The sequence below is a fragment of the Ammodytes marinus genome, assembly GCF_949987685.1.
Source record: "Ammodytes marinus genome assembly, chromosome: 10".
Classification (NCBI taxonomy): domain Eukaryota; kingdom Metazoa; phylum Chordata; class Actinopteri; order Uranoscopiformes; family Ammodytidae; genus Ammodytes; species Ammodytes marinus.
This window is the reverse complement of record NC_137214.1, coordinates 28,833,940-28,846,178: the sequence shown is the minus strand read 5'-3', so window position 1 is coordinate 28,846,178 and position 12,239 is coordinate 28,833,940. Positions and strand designations below refer to the sequence as shown.

The window sequence follows — 12,239 nt, the reverse complement described above, 5'->3', positions numbered from 1 at the left end:
TTCAATGCCTTACGTGCATGTTTTTATTTGATTATTTTTAATATTTATTGTGTGTCTATGGTTCTATCTATCTCTCGCTCTCGCTCTCTCTCTCTCTCTCTCTCTCTCTCTCTTTCCCTCCCTCCCTCTCCCTCCCCTCTGCAGTGAGGAAATGTATTTATCGAAGTTACATCACGTTTGTTTTGCTTGTTGTTTGTCTCAGGACCAAGATGCTGTCCGTATCGCGAGGGCTTTCCTGGAGTTCTCTGAAGACGTCATCAAAGTTCCCAAGAACTTAGTAGGTAAGAAAATCACTGAGGTTATTCATGATTCATTTTAAGAATCAGCCAGACTATTTAAAGGTGGAGTCAGTGATTCTGGAGAATGCTTGTTGTCAAAAATCTGTGAATATCTCCTCACAATCCGCTACCTATCCGTACTGTAAGTGTGCTGAAAAGAAATTCTGATGTTAATACACAGCCTAGGCTCTGTTAACTGGTATATAAACAAGGGGTACAGTATGTGAACAAAGAGGACCCACCGTAGCCAGCAAAATACCAGTTTACTGAGCCTTGGCTGTGTATATACACTGGATTTCTTTTCAGCACACACACAGCATAGACAGCTTGCGGATCGTGAGGAGATATTCACTGATTTTGACAACAAGTGATTCTTACAACAAAAATTCTCCAGAATCACTGACTCCACCATTAAAAAAAAAACACTGATGTTGTTCAGAGCCCCAGCTGACTTTTCTTGTTTTTATAATTAGTATTTTGGGGCATTTTTGCTTTACTAGACAGTTTAGAGAGACAGAGGTGAAATGGGTCAGAGAGGGGAATGACATGCAGAGAACGACCCGGGCTGGATTCTAACCCGGGTCTGCTGTGAACTGCTGAGGACTGAGCCTCTGTGAGGGGCGGGGGGGTCTTAAGTCCCACCAAACTTTTACTTAAGATGTATTTCTCTCCTTGTAGGAAAGGTGATTGGTAAAAACGGTAAGCTGATCCAGGAGGTTGTGGATAAGTCCGGCGTGGTGAGAGTTCGTATCGAGCCAGAGAACGACAAGAAGCCGGCGGTGGCAGCGGCCGCAGCAGCAGCTATAGACGAGGTGAGGGGCCTAACCCTAAACACTGACCCTTAGCCCTAACCCTTACCCTAATGCTTACCCTTCACCCTAGGGCTGGGTGATATGGACCAAATCTTATATCACGATATAGGTCATTTTATATCACGATATGGATATATATCACGGTATAGTATTTTTCCTTTAAATTCAATGGATTACAATAACCGTACTGAACTTTAATCACATTAGATTATTTAAATTTTTGCTTGGAACTTAAATTTCCATACAAAAGAAAAACTGGTGCAAAATACCACACCAGTCTGGCTTTAGTCAGTCAGCGCAAAATTATAATGACAGCATCAACCAAATAGCCTAAATTTTCCAATTGATAGTAGCCTATATGAAAATAATGAAAGACTTGAATTTTCCTTCAGTATTTGCTCATCTTCATTTAAAAAAGCTGTCAAAATTAACTAATGAGCAAATGTCTGGTAATACTTTAACTCCAGCTTCAACACAAATAATATTTTCAAGTTTGACATGCTTTAAAGTTACATAAAAGCAGCCTTGCTGGCTGTCTCCAACAATAACAGCTCGGGGGTGAAGCCCCGAGTAGGCTAAAGATGTCATTATTAGCCAGCTAGCTCACGAGAGCTAACCCATGTAGTTTGCGGCTTAAAACAAGCCAACTCTGCGTCACGGCAACAGCACGCTGCAGCAAGCAAGTTTCCTTTTCCCGATGACATTTTTGACCGTTAAAAGCTGCTCTGCCACCGTGACACGGAGTTGGTTTGTTAACTTTAGTGACGGCGCACCGGAGCTAGACCACGAGCTAGACAGCTAGAGCAACAGATGAGGCTTCTTCTGTTGCGGGTAGAGAAGCTGTATTGCAGCCCAGAACTCTGCTGCAGAGCCCCCGTGTGGCGCGGAGGTGTAACTGCAGTGTAACTGTACGGACTCGGAGGGACAGCTGCCTCCCGCTCTATCTATGCTCCCGCCACATTAACTTTTTTTAACCCCTGGCCCAAACACTAACACTACAAACAATAACATACTGTCGCCGCAGCAGTTGCTATAGACGAGGTGAGAGGGAGGAGAGACCATAACTAATACTACAAACAACTAAATGTTTCAATTGTTGTTGTTGATTAAGAGACTACAACACACTGTCAGGCTCAAGCTGAATCACAGATAATACATCTATCCTTCCTATTGCCATTATGGGTCATTTGAGAATGGATGATTCAGTCTTTCTCTTTGTAAACCTCTCTGTCTCTCTGTGTCTCTCTCTCTGTCTGTCTCTGTCTCTGTCTCTGTCTCTGTCTCTCTCTCTCTCTCTCTCTCTCTCTCTCTCTCTCAGGGAATGGTTCCGTTTGTATTCGTTGGGACCAAGGAAAGCATCTCCAACGCTAAAGTTCTGCTGGACTATCACCTCAACTACCTTAAGGTCTGTGTCATCACCGGGAATAACAACATCCTTTATCAACTGTTTCTATGTTAATATGTCGGAGATAATGTATTTTTTTACTCAATCAAAAATTAAAGAGGGTAGCTGGAAATGGAGTTATTTTTCTGTCCGCTCTCGAATCATGTGCTCTTGAGTTTTTTTGTGACACCCCGGGGTGAGTTCGCTTTACTGGTTAGAGCGTCCTGTACGGGCGGTTACTATTTAACCCAAGAAAACAAAGTCACCTTTTTCACTCAAGAGCCAGAGGCCATTAGTGGATGTCTGGTCAACATACACCGTCAAAGTCAAGGGCTTTATCAACTCCATATGAAGGAAGGAACGTTAATAGCACCGTTAAAACTAAGATAAAAGCGTACTTGAGCTCCTTGACTTTGAGATCTGTGTGAGCAACAATATATTGTATTTAAGGAACTGAAGTAAGAGCTAGAGATGGTGGATATGCTAGAGCAAAACACAAACAAAGTAATATAGATATATGAATCACCTTGCTCTTTTTGCGCTTTTGAATTTACATATTTATTTGTTTTTGTTATTGTTGCTATTCTTGGGGAAAATTATGAGAACCTTATGTGTTTGTCTTTTAATAGTTTGTTTTGTGTAATGTATTTGTACTCGCTGTATGTTTTTCTGAGGACCCCCTTGAAAACGAAATGCCGCATTTTATCCTCAAATAAAAAATGTTTAAATGAAATTGAAATATATAAATGTTGCTGTGTTGTCTGTCTCCAGGAGGTGGACCAGCTTCGTCTGGAGCGTCTGCAGATAGACGAGCAGCTGCGTCAGATCGGAGGCTCCGGCGGTGGGACGGTCCCGCGAGGTCTGAAGGACAAAACCTACGTGTTTGACAACGGCACGGGTCTGGGGCCGGGCCGGGGGGCCGCCGGGGGGGGCAAGCCCTATGTGGGAGGGGGGAGAGGAGGCAGGGGCAGGAGAGGAGGAGGAGCTCCCTTCACTTCAGGTATGTTACAATTATGTCTTGTTAAAAATTACATTCAAACTTGCTTAAAGGTGCTCCAAGGAACTTTCAGTTTTTGTTCATTCTAGCACCCCCGTTGGACAAAAGCGGTAGTGTTTCTGCTACGCCAGCTGTAGTTTCTGGGTGAGCATATACCCATGACAAAGGCATAAAGAAAAACTATATAAAAATATCATTCTTTGCACTGATGGTCTCGTTTGCTGTTACATGTCATTTATGATCATCAGAGGAAAAACAAGACTGTTTCAGAAATATTTAAAAGTTCCTTGTAGCAACTGTTTTAACTGTGTTTGTAGTAGGGTTGGGCAAGGTTTAAAGGTATAGAAAATTGGACAGCGCCCCAACCCTACCTTGTACACTTAAAAGGTAAAATAAATGATGTGACGTTTTAAATTAAAATACTGATCTGTAGTGTTTGCAGGTAACAGTTAGCTCTGAGTATGATAAATGCTCTTATTGATTTGAGTGTGAAAGAGACAGAGACTAAGCATAAGAGCTGGTCCTTGAGGTTATATTCGGCCATATTTTCAGAGAGATAATTACTCCACTTTCTGTGCTCAGCCAGGGCCCCGTTTCCAGGTAGAATAAATGTTTGGATAATATGAGACATCCACTTTAGTACAAGGTCGTAAAGCCCTGAAAGGAGAGTCTGTTCCCCGGGCGATAATAACTTCATTATAAAACTAAACACTTCATCAAAGGTTAACTGTCCAAATGTCACGGTGATTAAATTCCTGGAAATGTTCTGAAATTTGAAAAATCGCAGTAAGAGCTTCATTATTAGGGGGTGATTGTGGTGTAGTGGTTAGAAATAAAGTATAAATAAAGGTTGAGAAAAATTTAGAATAATAATCCAAATGTTAGGATTAACAGGACAGCTGGGCCAAGGGAAGACTGAGGGAAGAAAAACCTCATTCAATATATTATAATAGCGATGTTATAATGATAGAACGCTGGTTCCGTGTGGGTGAAGTATTCCTTTTAGAAACCCAAATGCTCTGTCCCGATTAAGCAATGTAGAGATGAAGATTTATACCTGTATGTTTATACCGGAGCTGTATACCTGTTTAAATAAAGGTTGAAAAAAAAAAAATAATAATAATCCAAATGCTCTGTCCCCGCCAGGCACCAACTCTGAGGCGTCCAACGCGTCAGAGACAGAGTCAGACCACCGAGACGAGCTCTCTGATTGGTCCCTGGCCCCGACTGACGAGCTGCTGACAGGAGGCGGGACCTTACCCCGACGGACAGACACGCGCAAGAGAGGCGGGGAGAGGGGGGGGCCACGGGGCAGGGGGGGCCGCGGACGAGGGGGATATAAAGGTACGAAGTAGTATTAGGATGGTTTTGATGTGTTTTTTTAAGTGAACTATGTAGCAGTAATCATTTATTTTGGCCGATATAAACTGTTTTCCATGAGTGTTTTTTCATAAAGTTAATGTCGATTACACATTATCATCAAAGGAGTAGACAAAGTGGATTAGGCCTATCGGCTCCACAAAACTCTCTCTGTACTTCTCACAAGAAATGTTTCAGTAGTTGATTCTGCTGCTAAGAAAAAACCTGGACGTACAGCAGAAGGTATAAAATCCATGTGCCATCACTGAAGGCTTTACCTCATGTAGATGCACTAAAGCTTTAAACTGCTACCGGCCTGTTTGTTTTGTTATTGGGACTAGATTGGGACCCTTCTAGACTCAGTGTTTTGTCTGTCCTGGTTTCTAGGTGACGACATGCAGTGGAGCGATCCCAGACCTCGTACCTTCAGAGACCCCAAGACGAGAGCGCCGGAAGACACTCTACAGGTAACACACACACACTAACACACACACACTAACACACACACAATCACACAGATAAAGGCACGCACACACACACACACACACACACACACTCTCACACTCTCATATCACTGACTCCACCTTCAACACATTACTTTCAAACTTATATTTAAATGTGAACAACCAATTCAATTCAATGTCTTTTCTTCTTCTACAGATCCGTGTTGACGGTAACAACGAGCGCAGCGTGCAGCATTCCTCCGGAGGGCGAGGGGGAGGGGTGGTGGGCGCAGTCAGTCCTGCCGCGGGCGACGGGCCGAATCGCCATCACAACCAACGACCAATAAGAGACCGGGGGATGAAGAAAGACAAACAGGACGCTCCTCCTCCGCTGGTCAACGGAGTGTCATAGATACACACACACACACACAGAAATACACACACACACACACACACACACACCACTGGATGGACCTTTTTCACTTAGACACACACACACACACACACACACACACACACACACACACACACACACACACACACACACACATTGAAATACACACACAGACACACTGAAATACACTCTCTCTCTCACACACACAGACACACACACACACACACACACACACACACACACACACACACACACAGGCAACTCGTCAGAAACCATCGTACAGTCTCTCTCTCTTTCTATCTCTTTCGCTTTTTTTCTTTATCCGTCTTTTGTCATAAAAAAACACATGAATACACATATGTCATCATCAGCGTACAAGTTTACCGTAGTGACGTCATAAGGGGGGGGATCTGGTTCGAGCTGGTTTTCGCTCTGTTAAAGGGCTTTAAACGCACTGGTCTAAGTTTGTATATTTACTGACTGGTGTCTGAATATCTCCTGTGCTACTCTGGAAAATGACACTTAAAACAAGAAAAAAAATAAGCACCTTTTTTTGGACTAAAGGAAGAGAAAAAGAGGATGAATTTACACCACAAACGCTCCCCTACACATCAACTGCAAACCATTGCTTACTGTTGTTTACTATCGGATTTTAATTTTTTTAATGTTTTTTTGCTCACAGATCAGATGAAAAATTTAATTAAAGCTATAGTGCGTAGCCTCTTGTCGCCCCCCATGAGGAATTCTGAGTAATTACAACAACACTGCCAGTGTCGGGGTTGGGTGGGGCGACATCAGTTTGTAAATGATGAGATATGAGAGTTTTGTTGTAATCAACTTTGTGTCAACTCATTTGGCGATGGCTTGAATGTAACCAATTAATATGAAAAAGTTACGCAATATAGCTTTAAGGAAATGATTGGTTGATAAGGAAACAATGCATTACAGCCACTTCAGACGGCTGCTGCACACTTTAAACGTGTTACTGTAGAAATGATCTGACAGCACTTCAGTGTTAACCACAATTTTAAGGATTTCTAGGGCTCTAAAGCAACATGGCATCACATTTATAATAGTACTAAACTGAATAATAATGGACTGGATTTATATAGTTATTTTCTCACACTCCAAACGCTTTTACAGGAATACAAAAGTACAAAAATAATTTAAACTAAATTCCCAAAATCTAAATTCTTTTCAGAAGTGGTAGATGTAGTTTTGGGTGTCACCTGAATAACTTCTATGTACGGGAACACAGGACTTTCAGAAAGGCAGGAGATGGATGTCAAGGGCAATTATTATTATTTTTAATTTTTTTCTTTGGGACAGTAATTTGAACCCTGATCGCCATGTCGATAACTAAATCATATCTGCCTTTGGGATCAGCAAAGTACAGAGGAGTTCAAAGACCATGTTTCAGGTTAGGAAATGTAAAACAGACATTATAGCAGCTCCGGAAAAAATTAAGAGACCAGTCTGGATTTTTCTTAAATCTTCATCTCTAGATTACTTATTGATAAATGCTCCTAACGACAAAACATGTATTGGAATTTGGTAGAAATGTTGTCAGTAGTTTGTAGTAGAAAACCAAAATGTTCATTCTACTCAAACATATGGCTATAAGTAGTCAAACGAGAGACACTGAACATTTGGAGTGGTCTCTTAATTTTTTCCAGAGCTATTGCATAGCATGGGCAACGAAAATACCATCAAGTCCTTATCTCAACATTGAAGGCATCTGGGTTTTGTTTCCTGTTGCTGGGATAATTCTTTCAATCTGGTTAAATTCTACAATGTATTACATGCACCAACGGGGACGCATACATCTGAGGCACTTTGATGTTGAACAAAATGTGGAAAAGACTATAGATCAGCAACGATATCAGCTCTTAAAAGAGTCTTCAACCGTATATATATATAAAAGTTTGTGCGCTGCTGTTTAATTTAGAATGAATTACATTAAACAGGCGACAACATTAGGAATATAGAAAATCTTCTCAACATGAGCTTAACTTTGATTTATGAAAAACTTTGTATCCAACCTTTTTGAAGTAAAACTGTAGAACGAACAACATTCTCATGAGTGGTGTTGTTATGAACTATTCCAGTTTTCTTTTTTTTAAATATGATTTTTTGGCATTTTTCAGTTTATTAGACAGATTTTGGTGAGACAGAGTTGAAATGGGGCACAGAGGGGGAATGACATGCAGAGAACGACCGCGGGTTGGATTTGAACCCGGGTCTGCTGCGTTGATTAAGCCTCTAGGGAGGGGACGCTCTAACCACTACACCACGAGCGCAGGCCCCCCAAATTATTCCAGTTTTCTAAGCCTGACTGATAGCAAAGTTCACAAGTATTTCACCTTTGTTTTTTTTAACATTGTGCCTTTGGATTTATGCGTCTCCATTTCTGCTAATTCTCAAAAGATCAAAGCTTTTATTGTTTTTTCCCCGTTTGTTTACCACATACCTGGGTCTTTCTTTCAGCGGTGATTGTGTGACCCTAATGTGCATCTGTTTGAATAACTTTTGGGGGTAGGCACCATAACTTTTTACAGGTAATTTTATTCAGTCTCAGATTTTTTTTTTGACACAGACTCAAACAAAAAGTCATGTCATCAAAGAAACTGTCTCACTAATAGTTTTTTTCAGACATCAAAATGAACGTCAAGACAAAAACAATGTCAGTTATCATCTTGAGGTGTTTGTACCACATGCTGTTTGGTTTCGACATTTGCATTTGAAATATCCTCATTATCCAAATACATCCATGACAGTTTAGGTGGCATACTAGGCCTTTTCAAAAAAAAGAAAATCTTGTACATTCTCAAGTTGTCCCCAAAAATATTATCCATACGCTCAAACTGACTTCAATAGGTTAGAGTAGAAAAGTACTTGTGGGTTTATGATCGAGGGGAGATTGATAATAGCGTTAGTTTGAATTTAAAAACAAACTGTTGAAATGTGAAAAAGATGCTGTTAGAAAAAAAAAAAAAAAAAAAGGTAGGGAGAATAATTCTCGAGGATTCTCTGAGCATTCGTAGGTTTACCTGCATTTCATGAAAATACTGTAATTAATCGTAATACTGTAAGAAATGTAGTATATTTCACAATATGGGTCCAGAAAATGAGCCGTTATATTCAGTTTTTAGTGTTGCTTTGTGTAGAAGTTGCTAGCACTTTTTGACCATTTTTAATCACTGACTTTGTTATATGTTTTTCCCTGCTTTCTCTGTTTTTATGCTACGCTAAGCTAAGCTAACCAACTGCTAATTCTAGAATCGTTCTTTTACAAATAGACATGACATTCCGACTATTCCTTCAAAACATTGCTTCTACTTGGAGCATATGTAGTGAGTATTCCTATACAATTACTTTGTAGTAGGCTAGATACACTTTTTAATCAGGAGAAAATACAGAAAAATATATTGGACTAGCCACTTCTGATGCTATACTGTGCATTCAACAGATGCTAAGGTTTACATATGAAAAATGGCGACTAATTGTTTGGGTAAAAATGTTCGAAAATCTTGCGAATGCTCAGAGAAACCTCCCAATAATTTAGTGTGACATGATGTGCCTTTTAATTGTGGTTAGAATCACAAAACCTAGACATGTAAAAATCAGGGATGTTGATGAGACGTCGGTAAACGGACCAGATGTGTAAAAATGGCTACTTCCTTATTGTGACATCATAGCTTGTCACTGGAATATTTTTTTTTTTAGCTTATCTTTCAAAATTAAACCCTGCGTTCCAAATCACGTACTTTTTCCTTTTACTTTTACTTCATACTAAAGTACAGAAAAGTTTTAGGGCCACATGAGAGAAAAAAAAATCAGATGTCGAGAAATGTCAAGAATAAAGAAAGAATACTCCAAAATGCAAATGGTGTGGGGCATCTATATATTTTTGGCATACTTTACTTGACATGCATGTATTGGGACATCCTAAATTATTTTCTGGCATACTGAATAGTATAGAAGTATGGGGATTGGAATGCAGGGTAAGTTTTTGGGGGTGTGAATTGGTAAGGCTATAGGAACATAGTCCCATTTTAACCAGCTGATCCTATTTTTAAAGCACTGAAGGGGTGTGGTATCATTGTACAGTCAGTAAACACAAGACACCAGTAGCTTATGTTATATGACCTGGTCCAATTCATCTGTGAAATGGAATCAGTTACTTTTTGTTTGTAGACCTGTGCAGCTCATGGGTCAGTATAATATTTGGCGCTTTTTGGTTCTGACCGAAAAGTCAAAAAACGGCGATTTCTCCACACAGACTTGACCTTTTTTTAAATGTGATCTACTATTGAAAGTCTTATTCCTTATCTCCTTCCCTAGTTCCTTACCTATGGAAGAATATTATGGCCACTGGAGAGAGAAAACATTTCAATGGATTTTTATTTCATTATGCACTTTGAGAAAGAAGTTGAAATTGAGAGAATTTTAACATTTTGTTAATTGATCCCGTAAGTTCACATTTGTAAAACACCGTTCCAACATTACTTTATTCTCGACATTGTTATCTTAATTCACAAAATTATTTTAAAACTCAAGTCTCGCATAATGGGTTTAATAAAAAAATAACATCCTCCTCTAATTGTTTTTTCTGTCCTATGGCCTTAAACTCTTCTAAACCTTCCCAGAAAGTAACTGAAGTAAAAATATATATATAGGCTATAATAAAAGAGCTGAAAAGATTTGGGAGGTTGAGCCAGGTCTGCAGTGTACCTTTTCTAAGTCTTTCGATGCATGTTCATCTTTACTACGGAGTCAGGAGACATTTCTGTAGCTTCTGATAGGCATTTTAAAACAAAACAAACAAAAAAAATAACACATACAGTACATAACATTTATTTTATTTTATTTTTCTGAATCAGTGTTAATTTGTCTCATTTCTCTTTCAACTGGAGTAGCCAGTAGTGACGCGCTACATTTTCTGACAATTTCATGTCGATTTCACATGGGGAACTTTGTACCTTTTTAGAAGAAAAATGAAAAAAAAAAATGTCACCAGAAAACGGTTATAATATGTAACACGATGAATTATGGGATCATGAAAACAGGCTTTTTATTATTTTTCTGATATATTATTGGTGTCAATTTCTTTCTCTCACTAAATCTGTTAGGACCTTTCGCTATCCACTTGACGTTGTTCCCGCCGCATTCATGCAACGAGTGAAACAAACGTCACCTCTATATTGTCAATAGAGCATCAGCAGTATGGAGTTGCTTTGTATTGTAAAAAAAAAACTACAAACAAAAACTACAAAAAAACATGGTTGAAAAAAAAAGAAGGGAGTGTGGGTGGTGATACTGTATATAATGATGTCATTATTTGTCTGAGGAAAAAAAAAGATTTGTACTATTGTTTCAAAATGTGCACTTATCCTGATATTTCCTTCTGTTTTATTTTTTTCTTTGCTGTTTAATATCAGTTATAAATGCTAGAGCTCTTGATAATAAACTTAATGATGTGTGAAAATGAATAGTTTATCCTCTGTAACAGGGTCGAAGCCACACACGGCTTTCATTAACAATGAAATGTCAATAGCAAATTAAAGCTGGGGTACGTGATTTCTGATTGGTCAAAGTTAACATGAGCGGTACACATTGACCAATCAGAGTGAGGCTCCGATTCTCTGTTCTTATTGGCTGTTGGGACTGTCTATTCACTTTGACACCAAAGTTGTTGGTGTAGACTAGCGTGTCAGGGAGGGACCATAGGGGAGGGACCAAAGAGAACAAGTGGAGCGGTTGAGGTATTTGGATTCAAATCTCTATTTTCTCCCCAAATCATATACCCCAGCTTTAACTATGAAAACTAGCCGTGAATTATAGGGAGTGGGTGAGTTAGTTTTTTATCTGACATGGGAAAATCCACCCTAAAAAAGAATCTATGAATAGGTAGGGCCTAATGTTTACCTGCTAAGGTTGAGTTTGCATTCATTGTCTTGGTGTTTCCAGGCTAGCAGTTGGAACAGCAATGAAATACATCCAATATTAAAGTTGATGTGTTATTAAAAAAATACATTTTGAAAAATATTCTACGGTGGATTTTTCCTTTTAAATTTCAGTCACCACGGTTATGAATAACAACATTTTATTATTCTTTTCTTTGTGACTGGTGTACAATGTTGACAAGGTTAAACCAGTGAGGTTCTAGTGGTAAGACTTATTCCCTTTGGAACTGACTACAAGGAAATGCAAGTGTCGCTCGCTGCATTGGGAAAGGAGTTACAGACTTCAGGGCTATGAAGAAGTTCCAACTTTCACATCAGACAATGAATTTGCTTATTGGTGTATTTTCTCATGACTCCAAACACCAGGTTAAGAGTGTATAAGTTCAAAAAAAATTGACTGCTGCAATCAAACCAACAAAATCAATATTAATGGCTCTTTTTTCTTTTTTTTTTGGTGGGGCATTACTAACCCAACTGTAATGCTAGAGGCTAGGTATTGTAATATAGTGGGACATGTACATTAACAGGGTTAGGGTTAAGAGAAGGGAGGGCTGACTGTTGCATGCTGACTAGTTGGGGGTCGATGCAGAATTGATGCAAAGGAGG

General features: G+C 39.4%; 1 protein-coding gene across 1 annotated transcript in view; it reads left to right on the top strand.

The window, feature by feature from the left end:
* fmr1 (fragile X messenger ribonucleoprotein 1) overlaps window positions 1-11,145 on the top strand; it is a 23,378-nt gene extending 12,233 nt beyond the window's left edge. The window contains exons 9-15 of the mRNA XM_080035573.1: window positions 203-281; window positions 957-1,090; window positions 2,409-2,495; window positions 3,246-3,474; window positions 4,618-4,815; window positions 5,218-5,297; window positions 5,491-11,145. Coding sequence (XP_079891699.1) covers window positions 203-281; window positions 957-1,090; window positions 2,409-2,495; window positions 3,246-3,474; window positions 4,618-4,815; window positions 5,218-5,297; window positions 5,491-5,685 — 1,002 coding nt within the window. The 3' untranslated portion in view covers window positions 5,686-11,145. The remainder of the gene's footprint in view (window positions 1-202; window positions 282-956; window positions 1,091-2,408; window positions 2,496-3,245; window positions 3,475-4,617; window positions 4,816-5,217; window positions 5,298-5,490) is intronic.
* The last annotated feature ends 1,094 nt before the right edge of the window (window positions 11,146-12,239 follow it).